The following is a 13665-nucleotide window of genomic DNA, read 5'->3' as shown; positions in this document are numbered from 1 at the left end:
CGTGCTCTGAGGAGGGAAGCTGGGGAGAATGTGTTGGGAGCAGACAGCAGCCCCTTAGCACAGCCAAAGACCCACCTGAGGGCCACAGGACAATGCTAGGACTGAACTCAGTTTTGACAATTAGTGAGGTAAAGCTTTGAACATAGTGTTTAGGTGCAAAGTAAGCACTTAATGGATATATTAATACCATTACTATATATCCTTAGATTATAATTAGTACATTAATACCATTATTACTCTCAGTGAAGTAAAACATTAGACATTAGAAAGAAAACATTATTTCAGGAGCATCTTCTTTTCCAAGTACAGTTAGATAACATGCTTACATAATCAAATGTACTTTCTCTTTGGTCAAACATAAGCCTAAACTTTTTCTTCTAAATTTGAGAAAATCATCACAATGAATTTTTGCTGCTGCTTCATTTTCTAGAAAAGTAAATGAATATTATATTTTCTTAACCCCTCTCTTCCAACTAAATAAAAGAAAAAAAAATCCTCAAATAGTGAAGTAGTGGTTTGCTGGTATTCTTTGAGAATGTCCGTGCAGCCTTGTATGTCCATCCTGCTGTTAGGCACATTTCATAGACGGGCTCAATTCTTAAGCAGTGGCCGGAAAGGCTTCTACTACCTGCTGTTCTGTGTGCCCACTCAGTTACTTAACTGGGTCTCTTTAGTTCTAAATCTGTTTTGTCCTCCTAAGACAAGTGTAAGCAGCAAAGTGTGTCAGGAACGACAACCCTTGCTGCCCCTCGGTCAAGGGCCCCGGTCCTGGGTTGCAGGTGCTGTTTGGCACAGCCGACGGGCAGGTGATCGTCATGGACTGCCACGGCAGGATGCTGGCCCATGTCCTGCTTCACGAGTCAGACGGTGTCCTCGGCATGTCCTGGAACTACCCAATCTTCCTGGTGGAGGACAGCAGTGAAAGCGACACAGACTCGGATGACTACGCGCCTCCCCAAGGTACTTGTTGGCTCCACTCTGCTTGTCATCTACCAGAAAGGCGAGAAGTGCATTTGAGGGGAGGGGAGCGTGGAGGGGGCCACCATATGCATGGCATCCTCGCTCTGGGAAGTGTGCTGGAGCCAAAACACAAGGCAGGACTGGCCTCCTCTCTGTTCTTGTTGAGTGTCTCCCCTCTGCTGTCCCTTTTCTCAGTCACTGGTCTAGTTGATTAAGCCACTGGCTTAGACTTTCCTGCATATTAAATGAGACATACGGCTCCTCCGGTGTCCCTGGGGTGTTGAGGCTTAGCTGCTTAGTGAGAATGAAGAAAGCTAAAGATGAAAAATTCTGTGCTATTATTATAACTTAATACATGGTCTACTCCAAATCCCTAATGTTATTAAAGCCTACAGCTTTAGTTGCATGAGAAAAGGATTAATTCTACGTTAATGAAGGCCAGCACCCACATCGCTGTCTGTCCTCTTTATTTCAGGCAGAAGTTCTCCCTCACAGATCGGAAGAACCTGCCGCCTCTCCCTGCAACCACTCTGGTGGTAGATAGCCTTTGTAGGGATAATTTCACATTTCAGCTCCATTACTTCTCTCAGGTCTCCAGAATCCACGTTTAGCATTGGCTTACTCGGGGATTTGACTGTATCTCATCCCAAGTACCCACCTTGTTTTTCTTAATTAACATATAATAATAGTACATAGTTATGGGGTGCACAGTGGTGTTTCAGTACTATAATGTATAGTGATCAGGTCAGGGTAGTTAGTATATCCATTATCTCAGGCATTAACATTTCTCCTTTCTACTTGTTGGGAACATTCAGCACCCTCCTTCGGGGTATTTGAAACTATATAAGATGTTACTGTTAACTGTAGTTATCCTACAGTGGTATAGAACACTAGAATTTATTCTTTCTGTCTAGCTGTAACCACCTCTTTATTTATTCATTTACTTTTTTTTTTTTTAAGTTGGATCTCACTGTGTTGCCCAAGCTGGAGTACAATGACACAGTCATGGCTCACCACAGCCTTGATGACCTCCTGAGCTCAGGCCATCCTTCATAGGATGGTATGTCCCACAGTGGCAGGAAAGGTTAGTGTGTGTCCTCTGACTGTGGAGGGCACACAGCAGAGTGAGCCCAGCTGCGCTCATGGCTTGACCTCCTGAGTTCAGGTAATCCTTCTGTCTCAGCCTACCAGGTACCTGGGATGACAGGTGGATGTCACCATGCCTGGCTAATTTTTTTGATTTTTTGTAGAGACAAAGTCTTGCTTTCTTGCTCAGGCTGGTCTCCAACTCCTGGGCTCAAGTAATCCTCCCTCCTCAGCCTCCTAAAGTACTGAGATTACAAGTGTGAGCCACCACATCTGGGTACCTCTTTTTTTTTTAAGGAAAATATGAAATGGTGGGAGGGACTGGCTTCTAGAGTAGAAGTGGCTATACTGCTGTAGGCTTCTGTCCTCGGCCCCTGCACAGCTGGGCTTATTCTGCTGTTTGCCCTTCATAGTCAGAGGACACACACTGGGTGGCTTTTAACCTTTCCTGCCACCATGGGACATATCATCCTATGAAGGGCTGGTCCAGGGAAAATTGTGTCTTCCCCATCAGTGTCTGTCTCTGTTAGTACTTGCAGTGTTCTTGTTTTTCTCTGTCCTGTCACAGAGATAATGTTTTGCTTCCCAGCAACATATGTATATGTGTACACACACATACTCATTCATGCATTTATTCCTTTTAGAAGGCATTGTTTACATATGAAAAACAATTAAGACTGGTAGTAGCTTTTCAGGATAAGTGAGTCTTGGGAGGGTGTTTATTGGTATTCCTAGCACCTGTAAATCCACTAAGTGGTTAACTGTCCCCTTTCCTAGTAGGATGCCAGCCTTGAGGGAAGTGTTGGTCATGTTTCTATAGCCTTGTGGTGATGAAGTCAATGTCGGTATGACATGGACTCATCATACTTTTAAAACAGATGTGTTTTACAAGGTTGAGTCCAGATTTACTTAGCCCCATTTTCATTTTTTTAAAATTAATTGGTTAATTTTAATACTTAACCCTGTTTGATAATTGAGAGAAACTTGGTCCAAAGACTAAGTACATGAGGGAAGTCCAGTGTAACTCCAAGAACAGAATTTAGTCTCTGATTGCTCCTCTCTCCTCTGACAAGTTATTCTTCTCAGATGCAATGAGACAATTTAGAGGATAATAGGTGCTCACCTTTTGGGGTAATGGGGCTCTTCCTAGCAGCCTAGGGAATGTCAGCACAGGTGCAGTGCAGTGTCCCAGCTTGAGGCAATGGGGAGTAGTCACTGGGCTTCCTTTGCAGGCAGCGGCCAGGCCCACCCTGAGGAAGGGCTCCATGTGGTTGTAAAGCCTGCAGGAGCCTTCTGAAAGAGCCTGACTCACTCAGGCATGTTGGAAGGACTTCTACTTGTTTAAGCAGCCTGTGAAAGGCTTGGTACATGGTCCATCATGGCCCCTTCCTTCACGTCTGGACAAGACTCCCTGAACTTACAAAGCAGGGTTTCTTTTCTGCCAGTCATGCTCTGCAGATGCAACTAGACTCCTTATGAGCCACATTCAAGCTCATCCTTGTCTCCAAATTTGGAGTCTCTGTAGTAAACCCCCAAGTACAAAGGAACTAATGGTGGCTGCTGAGCTCTACTCATTTCCTATAACAGTCAACGAAGGAGCATTGAAAAGCAACTTCCTCTGTGTGTTGAACCGGAATTAAAACATTTCCAGCCTTCTTCCCGCCCTCCTTGTATGTTGTATGACATGAAAATCACTTAGTTTATGCATCATTAGAAGCATATAACACATTAATATATGTTAATAAGTTTTTCATGCATGCTGTCACCACCCTGCAGTGGCCTCCACGGCTGTGTCTCCCATGTCCTGCTCTTCCCTCCATGGTTTTCTGTGCCCCAGATGGCCCTTGTGTCATTCTTAAAGGTCTTATTTGGCAACATCCCAATCCAGAGCAGGACCTGCATTATCAGGCAGTTTTTAAGGCACCACGTGGGACCAAAAGCCTTGGGAAACTGAGTTTGGGTTGTGTCTCACCTCCCAGTCACTTAGCACTTGTCTTCCCACAGATGGTCCAGCAGCGTATCCCATTCCAGTGCAGAACATCAAGCCTCTGCTCACCGTCAGCTTCACCTCGGGAGACATCAGTTTAATGAACAACTACGATGACTTGTCTCCCACTGTCATCCGCTCAGGCCTGAAAGGTACAGAATGCTGCATATACCCTAGCCCTGCAGATTGGCAGTATGCATCTTTGCCTTCCAGGCTGGTGTTGTATACCCAGTACTTATTGATTCCTGTCCTCTGTGTTGACCTCTTCTGGGAATAATGGAGTCTGTTAACTAAGGTCACTTCCCCTTAGCTCCTCAAGGGAGGGAGGGAGCTTATCTGAAAAGTACATACCTAGTCTTATCTCGAGGGGGGATTCCTGACATCCAGTCTCTGTTTTAACCTGCTCTTTTCTTCACCATGACAAAGATGATCCTCTTTCAGGTGTACAAGTGTGTTTGCATCTGGCTTACACCGTGTCTGTACAGTAATGGACTGCAGCACCTGCCATTCCTGAGGCAGCAGATGGTGTGCAAGACATCATTTACACAGAAACCTCTGTAATTTAAGAATCTGGCAGGCTTATTAAGGAACCGATCATTGTGCAGTAAAGTTACCTTGAAAGACTTGTGGAGGTTCCACAATTGCTAGACTGAGGTATTGATGTGAAGGGCAATGGTAAAGTGCTGGTACCTTCCTGATAGATGTTACAAAGTGTTATCTCAAAAGAAAATCAGTGGGCATAGGCATATGGAATGTTCAGAATTCAAGAATACTGCTGATGTTGTGACCCTGGTGAATTCTTTGGAAAAACAGTCTGTCTCTTTGGACTTCAGTGGTGCAATGTGGAAAGGTTTTAAAATTCAATACCTGGCCTGCTTCTGGCCCTTGATGTTAAAAGGACCTACTATAATCTGAGTGGGGAGGTAGCAGATAAGCTAAGACCTTTGGTACTTTGGTAACTGTCATTCAAAGCTGACTGTCAGTCTAGAGAGTCTTTGCCATGTGTTGCTGCTGCTTGTCTGAATTATTCAGGCATCACAGGGATATAGAGATTCAAATCCATAAACTTAACTGTTGGTTGGCAGGAATTAGACCAGCCTCCACACCCCTCAAGCACTTCTTAACTCTATTTTAAAACTATAGAATTTTTTTTTTTTGAATTGGAGTCTCACTCAGTCATCCAGACTGGAGTGCAGGGACCGCTCCCAGCCACCACAGCCTCGCCTGCTGGGCTCCGGATCCTTCCGCCTCAGCCTTCCGAGTAGCCGGAATTACAGGCATGCGCTACCACACCCGGCTGATTTTTTGATTTGTTGTAGAGATGAGGTCTCGCTGCCCAGGCGGGTCTCGAACCCGCGGGCTCAGGCAATTCACTCACCTCAGCCTCCCAAAGGCGCGGGATTACAGGCTGAGCCACCAAGCCCAACTAACTATAGAATATTTTAAGAAGCAAATTATACTCTCTTTTTTGGGTATCCCAGTCTATTGTTTCAGAACTACAATCATAAGAAATTATTTAGCTTATAAACTCCTGAGGGACATGAACTACGTAGAGGTCCTTCTTTATACCACAGCTAGGCCCCAGTAGGAACTGAGTAAGTACTTTTTGTGATGGTGATAATGAACTTTAAATTCCTTATGCTTTTCTGTAAGTTATTTTCTGAATATTTTGTTTTTAATGGAGGTAAAATATAGGAATCGTTATCATAAATTTTCCCATGTTTTTAATAATCCAAGTTCAATTTTTCTCTTCAAAAATTCTATTTTTAAACCTTATAACTGAGTTTATTAATTTTTTGAGAGCCTACCTCTAGATCTGGAATCCTGAACTTTGGTTCTTTATCAAATGTATCATCTCTATCATGTCTGTCAAATTAGACTGTACTGGAGTACCACTTCTAACATGCTTCAACCAAACTTGCAACAGAACAGGAGCACTTATTAGGTGACTTGGAGAGGTGACCCAAAGTGGTCCTCCCAAATAAGGAATTTTTTTACTTGAGTATTATACTAAACATTCGAGCAAATTTAGCATTCTAGTCCTTACTTAACTAGCTATCTAAATCTAACCTAAAAATGTTTCAATTAGTCACACTTTCATGTGAAGAGATGCTTTTGTTCTGTTTCTTTTGAGTTTCAGAAAGTTAGATTAAATGGAAATGAACTGGTACTGTCCATTAGGTGTTGTGGGGTAGAGGAAAGGATCCCTTCTGTCCTCTCTGAAGGTTTGCCAAAGTGACTGACAATAGACAAATTAATAGGAGAAAAAGCATATATGTTTATTAACAGGCATAAACAAGGAGCCTATAAAATATGAGATTCAAAGAAAGGCCAGATGATTGATACTTATATATCCTTTTCATGGGGGGAGAGGGAAATGGGAGCTCTAGGCAATTGTGATGAGTAGTAAGTGATTTTTAGGGGAAGTGAATGGACCTAGGAGGTAGTTGTTATCTTGTAAATGATTATCTGAAACTGAATGTGACTGGCAAGTTCTGGGGAAAGTAAGAGGTGGAACTGTACTGTGAACAAAGGTTGTCTTATTATGTAGATGAAGTCTCCCAGGTAATCTCTTAGAGCAACCCTCAGAAGAACAGATGAAAAGTCTGAGTGTGGTGATGACTTTTAATCTTTTCTCTGGTAGTTAAATGTTCCCTGGTTATTTGATGAGATTCCTAGCCCGGCAGTCCGATTGCATTTTTCCTTAGATCAGGAAACTCCAGAAAGAGTCCCTCCCTGCATTCAGCAGGGTGGAGGGAACAAGATTTGAAAGTCCTTGGTTCTGAGGCAGGTTCTAAAGCCTTCCAGTTTCTTTCATATTCAAAGTGCTAACATTCCGAAGCCCCGTATCAGAGGGTCTCTTTTTCTGCGTCACTACAGTGTTACAGACAATTGCTCTTTTCTGTCTTGGTATTAGAAGATTTTAAGGACTCAGTCTTACATGTGGTATGAATAGCAATTGTTCTTTGTTTTGTAATTTGTTCATTTTTTTTATCCTCTACCTTATGGGCTATGTTAGTAAATACTGGGAAGAGACGACCAGAATGCTGTCAGAGATGGCACATGGCAACATTTTTCAGCCACAGAGTCATCTGTTCTTTTACAGACAGGTTGGTCACTGTCTCATAAGGTAGACTAAAAAGGTCTCTGATCTACTTGGTTTTTCTTTGTTATGGTCTCAAAGGAATATCGTCAAAGGACGTTTGCAGTGGTGAAAAGTGACTCATGATACTGTCTAGTTTATCACCAGCACTGTAATGTGTGTCATGTGCAGAAGAACTTAGAATTCCAAGTAGCTCCTAGTCCCAGGACTCTTCCGTATCAGCTAGCATACTTCATTTTCACTGCAGATTTATATGTGGGTGCCAGGGCTGGGTTCTGGGGGAGAGGGTGGGAGCCCTGCATTTGCTTTCCTATTGTTTGCTGAGGAAGTTCTGCCTTGGGAAGAAATTCTGAGTAACTCAGCTTTGGGGATTTCTGTTCATCGAGTAGTAAGTTTGGTTTACTTTACGTGACTTTTTTACCCTTTGTCGTGACTTTTATTCGTTCTTCCGGAAAACAATTCAGCCATGAGTTCAGAAATTCTCTGCCCAAGCCAGTTCATCTCTCAGTATAAAGCAGCCTCCCAGAGGCACTTCTGATTTCATCCTGCACTTGCCTGGAAATGAAAGTGCTAAAGCCCCTGGGCTTTGTTTGTTGGTTCTGTTTTGCAGAATTTCATCTTTTTATCATTTCATTGAGCACACTGAGAAAATCCAGAGGGGATTTTTGCAGTGGGGTGGTTTTAGTCAGTGCTGCTCTCTGCTCCTGCAGCTTGGCCTGATACAGATTTGTTGCCATTGCCTTCCTTGAAAACATGCCCTTTTTTTCAGTCCTTACTATGCTCACTAAAAACTTACTCCTTAAACAAAATGTACCTGTTATTTTACCATCACACACTTTGCTAATTCGTTTCTATCTCCTCCCTCTCCCCTCTCCCTCTCTCCCTTCCTCTTCCTCCCTCTTCCCTCCTTTCTCCCTTTTTTCTCCCTTTCATTTCCCCTCCCTCCCTCCTTCCTTCCATCTGTCCCTCTTTTTCTCTCACTTCCCCTTCTTCCCCCTCCCTCTTTACCCCCTCAACCCACATGCATGTGTACACACACACATATACATACATCTAATGACTAATAAAAAGGTAAATTATTAACATAGTAATCTAAGGGACAAAGGACTGAGTTAACCAGACTCCCAACTGGTAGCCACAATATGTGTGGTGTTTGTTAAGAGCATAGCTCTTTTTCTTTTCTTTTTTTTTTTTTATGAGTTGGAGTCTCACTCCGCTGCCCACTGGAGTGCAGTGGCTGCTCCCAGCCACCGCAGTCTCAACCTGCTGGGCTCCGGCGATCCTTCTGCCTCAGCCTTCCAAGTAGCTGGAACTACAGGCATGCGTGACCACACCCAGCTAATTTTTTTTTTTGATTTATTGTAGAGATGAGGTCTCGCCAAGTTGCCCAGGCGGGTCGCAAACCCCCAGGCTCAGGCAGTCCACTCACCTCAGCCTCCCAAAGGCATGGGATTACAGGCTGAGCCACCGAGCCCAGCTTCTTTTTCTTTTCTTTTCTTTTTTTTTGAGTTGGAGTTTCACTCTGTCATCCAGGCTGGAGTGCAGTGACACACCCACGGCCACCCCAGGGGTCGACCTGCTGGACTCAGGTGATCCTTCCACCTCAGCCTTCCAAGTAGCCAGAACTACAGGTGCACGCTACCACACCTGGCTAATTTTTTTTTTTTCTGCGTTGGAGTCTCACTCCGTGGCCCAGGCTGGAGTGCAATGGCATGCTTACGGCCACTCCAGCGTCGACCTACTAGGCTCTGGTGATCCTTCTGCCTCAGCCTTCCAAGTAGCGGGAACTACAGGCGTGCATTACCACACCCAGCTAATTTTTGATTTATTGTAGAGATGAGGTCTCACCAAGTTGCCCAGGCTGGTCTTGAACCCATGGGCTCAGGCAGTCCACTTGCCTTCCAAAGTGCTGGGATTACAGGCTTGAGCCACCCCGCCTGGTCCACAGCTCTTTTTCTGTTAAATGTTACTTGCTTCTTTTTTGACTCGGCGCTAATACCTCACAAGAAGCTTCTTCTTAACACAAAAGAACTAAATTTTCGTATCACTGACTACATATAACCTTCCAGGCTTTTACCAAAAAAGATCCAAAGTAAAGTAAAGTAGTGTACAACCGCTGATTTTCTTTGTGTAAAACATAAAGAGAACAAAACCCACACATACCCCCAAAATTATTGAGAAAACTCTCCTTCAGGGGGATGGCCCTCTTTTATGCCTTGGAACTGCTCACGACCCACATGAGAGGCATCTGAGCCTGTGCCAGGTAGCTTCAGGAAAAGTGAAAAGATGGCTACTGAATAGAACGTCATTTACTCCTTTTAGATCATATTCTGAAAGAAATTTTTAGAGATTCAGACAAATAAGATTACTACTGAAATCTTGGGCAAAGAACCTAGGTAGTATTTTTTAAAATAAGGCAAACATAGTGTACAAAAAAATTCTGAAACAGAGGTTCTGTCCTGACCAGATCTCAGTTTCTTATCTTCTCCTCATCAGAGTGACATCTAGAAATTGAATGAATTTTTTTTTTTAACTTTCATTTTCCATGAATTTGTGAGAATTTTAAACTCCAACCCTAGGAATTCAGCCTCTGCAGTGCTCACATACCTTTGGTTGACATTGAACAATTCAAGTTTATTCTCTCTTGGTCGCTCTCCTGAATTCTTCATGTCATGGTTTTATGAGCAAGCCTATTTCCCTGTTACTGCTGTGCCTGTCATGGCACAGGACTGCTCCATGCTAAATGTCAGACGGGCCCACAGCTGTGTGTCCCTTGATGCTGCTAGTTCTGTAATCATCAGAATAAGAAATGACTTTATTCATATGGAATTTATTCTTTTTTAAAAGTGTGACTTGCCTGTGTAGGTAACTTCTGTCTCCGTATAACTTGTGCTTCTGCATTAAAGAGTTCCCTGAGAGTTTGCTCATTAATATTTGGACTGATTCTTGCCTCAGACAGAGAATTCATCTAGTTAGTGCCAGAGCCCCTGGGGCATGCCCAGAGTTTACTTGCTGAGTCTCTGAGTAGTCTGAACACATTGTGTGCTCACACTGTGTGTCTCAGTCAGCCCTGCAGGGACAACAACCCACTTTTCTGTTGGGGACAACCACCTTGTGACACAATTCAAAGAATCTTATTTTAAAAATAAATGAAGGCTTGGCTTGGAGGCTCAGCTTGTAATCCCAGCTCTTTGGGAGACCGAGGTGAGTGGATTGCCTGAGCCTGCAAGTTCAAGACCAACCCGGACAACTTGGCGAGACCTCATCTCTACAATAAATCAAAAATCAGCCAGGCATGCTAGCACGTGTCTGTAGTTCTGCCTACTTGGAAGGCTGAGGTGGAAGGATCGCCAGAGCCCAGCAGATCAATGCTGGAGTGACTGAGTGTGCCATTGCACTCCAGCCTGGGCGACAGAGTGAGACTCCAACTCAAAAATAAATAAATAAATAAATAAAAGAATGGTAGAGTTATTCACTCACCCACTGACCAAAGCAGGTCAAATGAGGAGCCTTGAAGACCTAGTGTTGTCGTCTTCCTTCACTTACACAGTATTACAGTGAGATTTCTGTCCTGGGAAACTTTCAGCTGTCCTCTCTGCCACCTCTTTGCCTGTTAATGTCAGTTGCTTCTCCTTTTGATTTCCTTGTATACCCAAATCTTCTCTCCAGAGAATTCATGTCTGTTTCCTGCTCATGACCAGGCTTTTCCTCTAGTTAGACCTGGGTGTTGAGCTCTCCGAGCTCATTTATTAAGTGCTCAAATCCTCTCACTTCTTCCTCCCATCTGTGAAAAGATCTTATTTGCCAGGGTATTTTCTGGATGCTTTTACATGATTTTTCAGTTTCCTGGTTTGTACTTAACTTTATTCCTATCCTTTTATTGGGGGGGTACACTTTATTGATGCTTTTACTGTGTCAGATTGTTAGCATGTTTTCCACTTTGTGTTTGTCTGTAACTGCTTTTGCTCAGCCTTCTTTGTCTCCCTAGTATCTGTTCTATGGCTAGCTTAATGAGAAAGCCCTGGGTTCTCTGGGTCTGGAAAACTGTCTTGCCCCAGGGAACTCTCTCCAGTTTTCAAGGGAGGTGGAAACACATCAGTGACCTCAGAACGTGTTAGCAGGAGCATCAGAGTCATTATTGTACATGAAGAAGAGGGCTCCTGTTGTCCTTTGTGTCCTGATGGGGTGCCTGAGCTGCTGAATTCCAGCCCCTGCTCTGAACTACTATAGACCCATCAAGGCAAAGTATTTTCTTTAAGTTCTGTCCAAATTGAACCATTTAGTTCTGGATTTCAGAGATCTCTGTGTAAACCAATATTATGGTGTTAGGGTCTTGAGGGAGAAAAAAAATATGCCATAAATCCTATTAGTACTAGTAACTTTTTTACCAGCAATAAGTAAGTAAATTGCTCACGTTGGTATAAGATACCATTTAATAGCTGTTTCTCATCAGCACTGAGCGGCTTGTAGGTGGGCATTAAATCTCCAGAAAATTCCTCTGGCAGTACTACCACCTAGCAGGAGGATTGTTGTCTTTTCTAAGCCCCCATTCATCATCCTGTGTTGAATGAAAAGTCAGAGGCCTCACATACATGCATGTTATAGCCTTTATATGAAGTTTATCTGCCCAATGAGACCCAGAAATTAAATGAATATAAACTTAGGCTTTGCTTTTGTTTTACTTTTAGCATTTAGAAGCTCTTTGAGCCATCTGTAATAGTGGAGGACACAGCAGTGGGACAAGCACTTATGTGACATACAGCCACAAGTTTTATTATCTTGCTTTCTCCAAAATAAAAAAAGTTCTGGAAGTCTCATTATGGAAATGCTGGTATTGGAGATAGATATTTAACATGCCAACTTTATTATATCTGGGTTTGTACCTGATTTTGTTGTTTCAGGGGAACTGCAATCCCCATTCATGTAATAAACACCGGTAAAGAGGAGTCTGTCATATGCAAAGAAGTGGGTCATTGTTCTCATGAGAGAACAGGGAAGAGCCACTGTTGTATTTGCTCAGTGTCTCTGTTTTTTAAAGTATTGATGACAAACAGTCACCTTGCTGAGTAACAGTTGAGGGAAGGCCATGCCCTCATGCTGACCCTCTCTTCTCTGTGGTTTCAGAGGTGGTGGCCCAGTGGTGCACGCAGGGGGATTTGCTGGCAGTCGCTGGGATGGAACGACAGGCCCATCTTGGTGAGCTTCCCAACGGTCCCCTTCTGAAGAGTGCCATGGTAAAGTTCTACAATGTTCGTGGGGAGCACATTTTCACACTGGACACACTTGTGCAGGTAAGGACGTGCTTAAGAAATTGGGTACATAATCTCATTGGCTGCTTTCAAGAAGTGACACCACGATGTTGGTATCCGCTAGTTTGTTAAATACTTATGAGTAGGTTATACTTATTGTAATTATCTTTGACAAATTTTATTTTACTTTTTTTGACCTTAATTGAATTATGGAATATAAACCAGGAGAAATAAGGGAGAAAGCAGTTCTGGTCTTTTTACCAGAATGCTCTATTCCATTTTCCAGTCAAATGACCAGATAGTGAATAAGCAGACTCGACTGGTGTTTATCAACAGTCTGAAGTGGAAATCAGAATCTTTCACAAATAAATGCCGAATCTTCATTTATTCACTTGTAGGGGAGAATAATAATTTTCATTTCTACCTTTCACAAGTTCTTAGCTGGGACTCCCTGTAACAAAAAGTAGAATAACAGAAGAAAAACAAACAGAAGTCTGATAAAATGTATACCTCCTGTGTACATGGACATTAGCCTAGAGAAATGAGTAAATCTCTAGATCAGCTCAGAAGACTGTCTTAGACTTCAGGTGTAAATGCTTTGCTGAAACAAGTAAAGAAGGGTGTGATTGGAAAGGCCCAGTTTTAAAAAGCCTTATTAAACAAAGGAGAGGTTTGATTTTGCATATTTAAGCCAGTGCCTTTTCTCCTTTGATTAAGAGTCTCCAGCAGTTCAGTCATCCTTTTCCGGTGCAGAGAGGGAAGGAAACACTCCTACAAATGGAGACTTCTTTTTTTTTTAACATATTTTTTATTTTAAAATTGTGGATTACAGTTAAGGGTTTGGTATACAAATATGCATTGTGCAGGTACACTTGTTGAGAGGTGTGCTCTCCCGTCCCCAGACAGATATTGACTACCATTAATCCCACCTCCCTTCCCCTCCCTGCCCCCTCATAGGTTCCCGCCACTGTCAATCCTTTTCTTATAGTATTACAATAGTTGTTCAAGGTCCACTTATGAGTGAAAACATGTGATATGCAGATCTTTGTTTCTGTGAGAGATCATTCAGTATTATAAACTCCAATTCCATCCAGGTTGCTGCGAAATTCATGATTTTGTTCTTTTTTATGGCTGCGTGATACTCATTGTGTATATGTACCACATTTTTTAAATCCAACCCTCTTTTGATGGACAGCATGGTTGGTTCCATAATCTTGCTATTGTGAACAATGCTGCGATAAACATACATGTGCAGGTATTTTTTTTTTTTTTATTTTGAG

The 13665-nt window shown here is 42.9% G+C and overlaps 1 protein-coding gene across 1 annotated transcript in view; it reads left to right on the top strand.

Moving 5' to 3' along the window:
- The window catches only part of TULP4 (tubby like protein 4), a 103137-nt gene that overhangs the window by 51445 nt on the left and 38027 nt on the right, over positions 1–13665 (top strand). The window contains exons 5-7 of the mRNA XM_008048978.1: positions 780–960; positions 4051–4185; positions 12261–12427. Coding sequence (XP_008047169.1) covers positions 780–960; positions 4051–4185; positions 12261–12427 — 483 coding nt within the window. The remainder of the gene's footprint in view (positions 1–779; positions 961–4050; positions 4186–12260; positions 12428–13665) is intronic.

The sequence above is a fragment of the Carlito syrichta genome, unplaced genomic scaffold, assembly GCF_000164805.1.
Source record: "Carlito syrichta isolate Samal-C Ts95f unplaced genomic scaffold, Tarsius_syrichta-2.0.1 Scaffold130390, whole genome shotgun sequence".
In the NCBI taxonomy this organism is placed as follows: Eukaryota; Metazoa; Chordata; class Mammalia; order Primates; family Tarsiidae; genus Carlito; species Carlito syrichta.
This window is presented reverse-complemented; position numbering and strand designations above follow the sequence as displayed.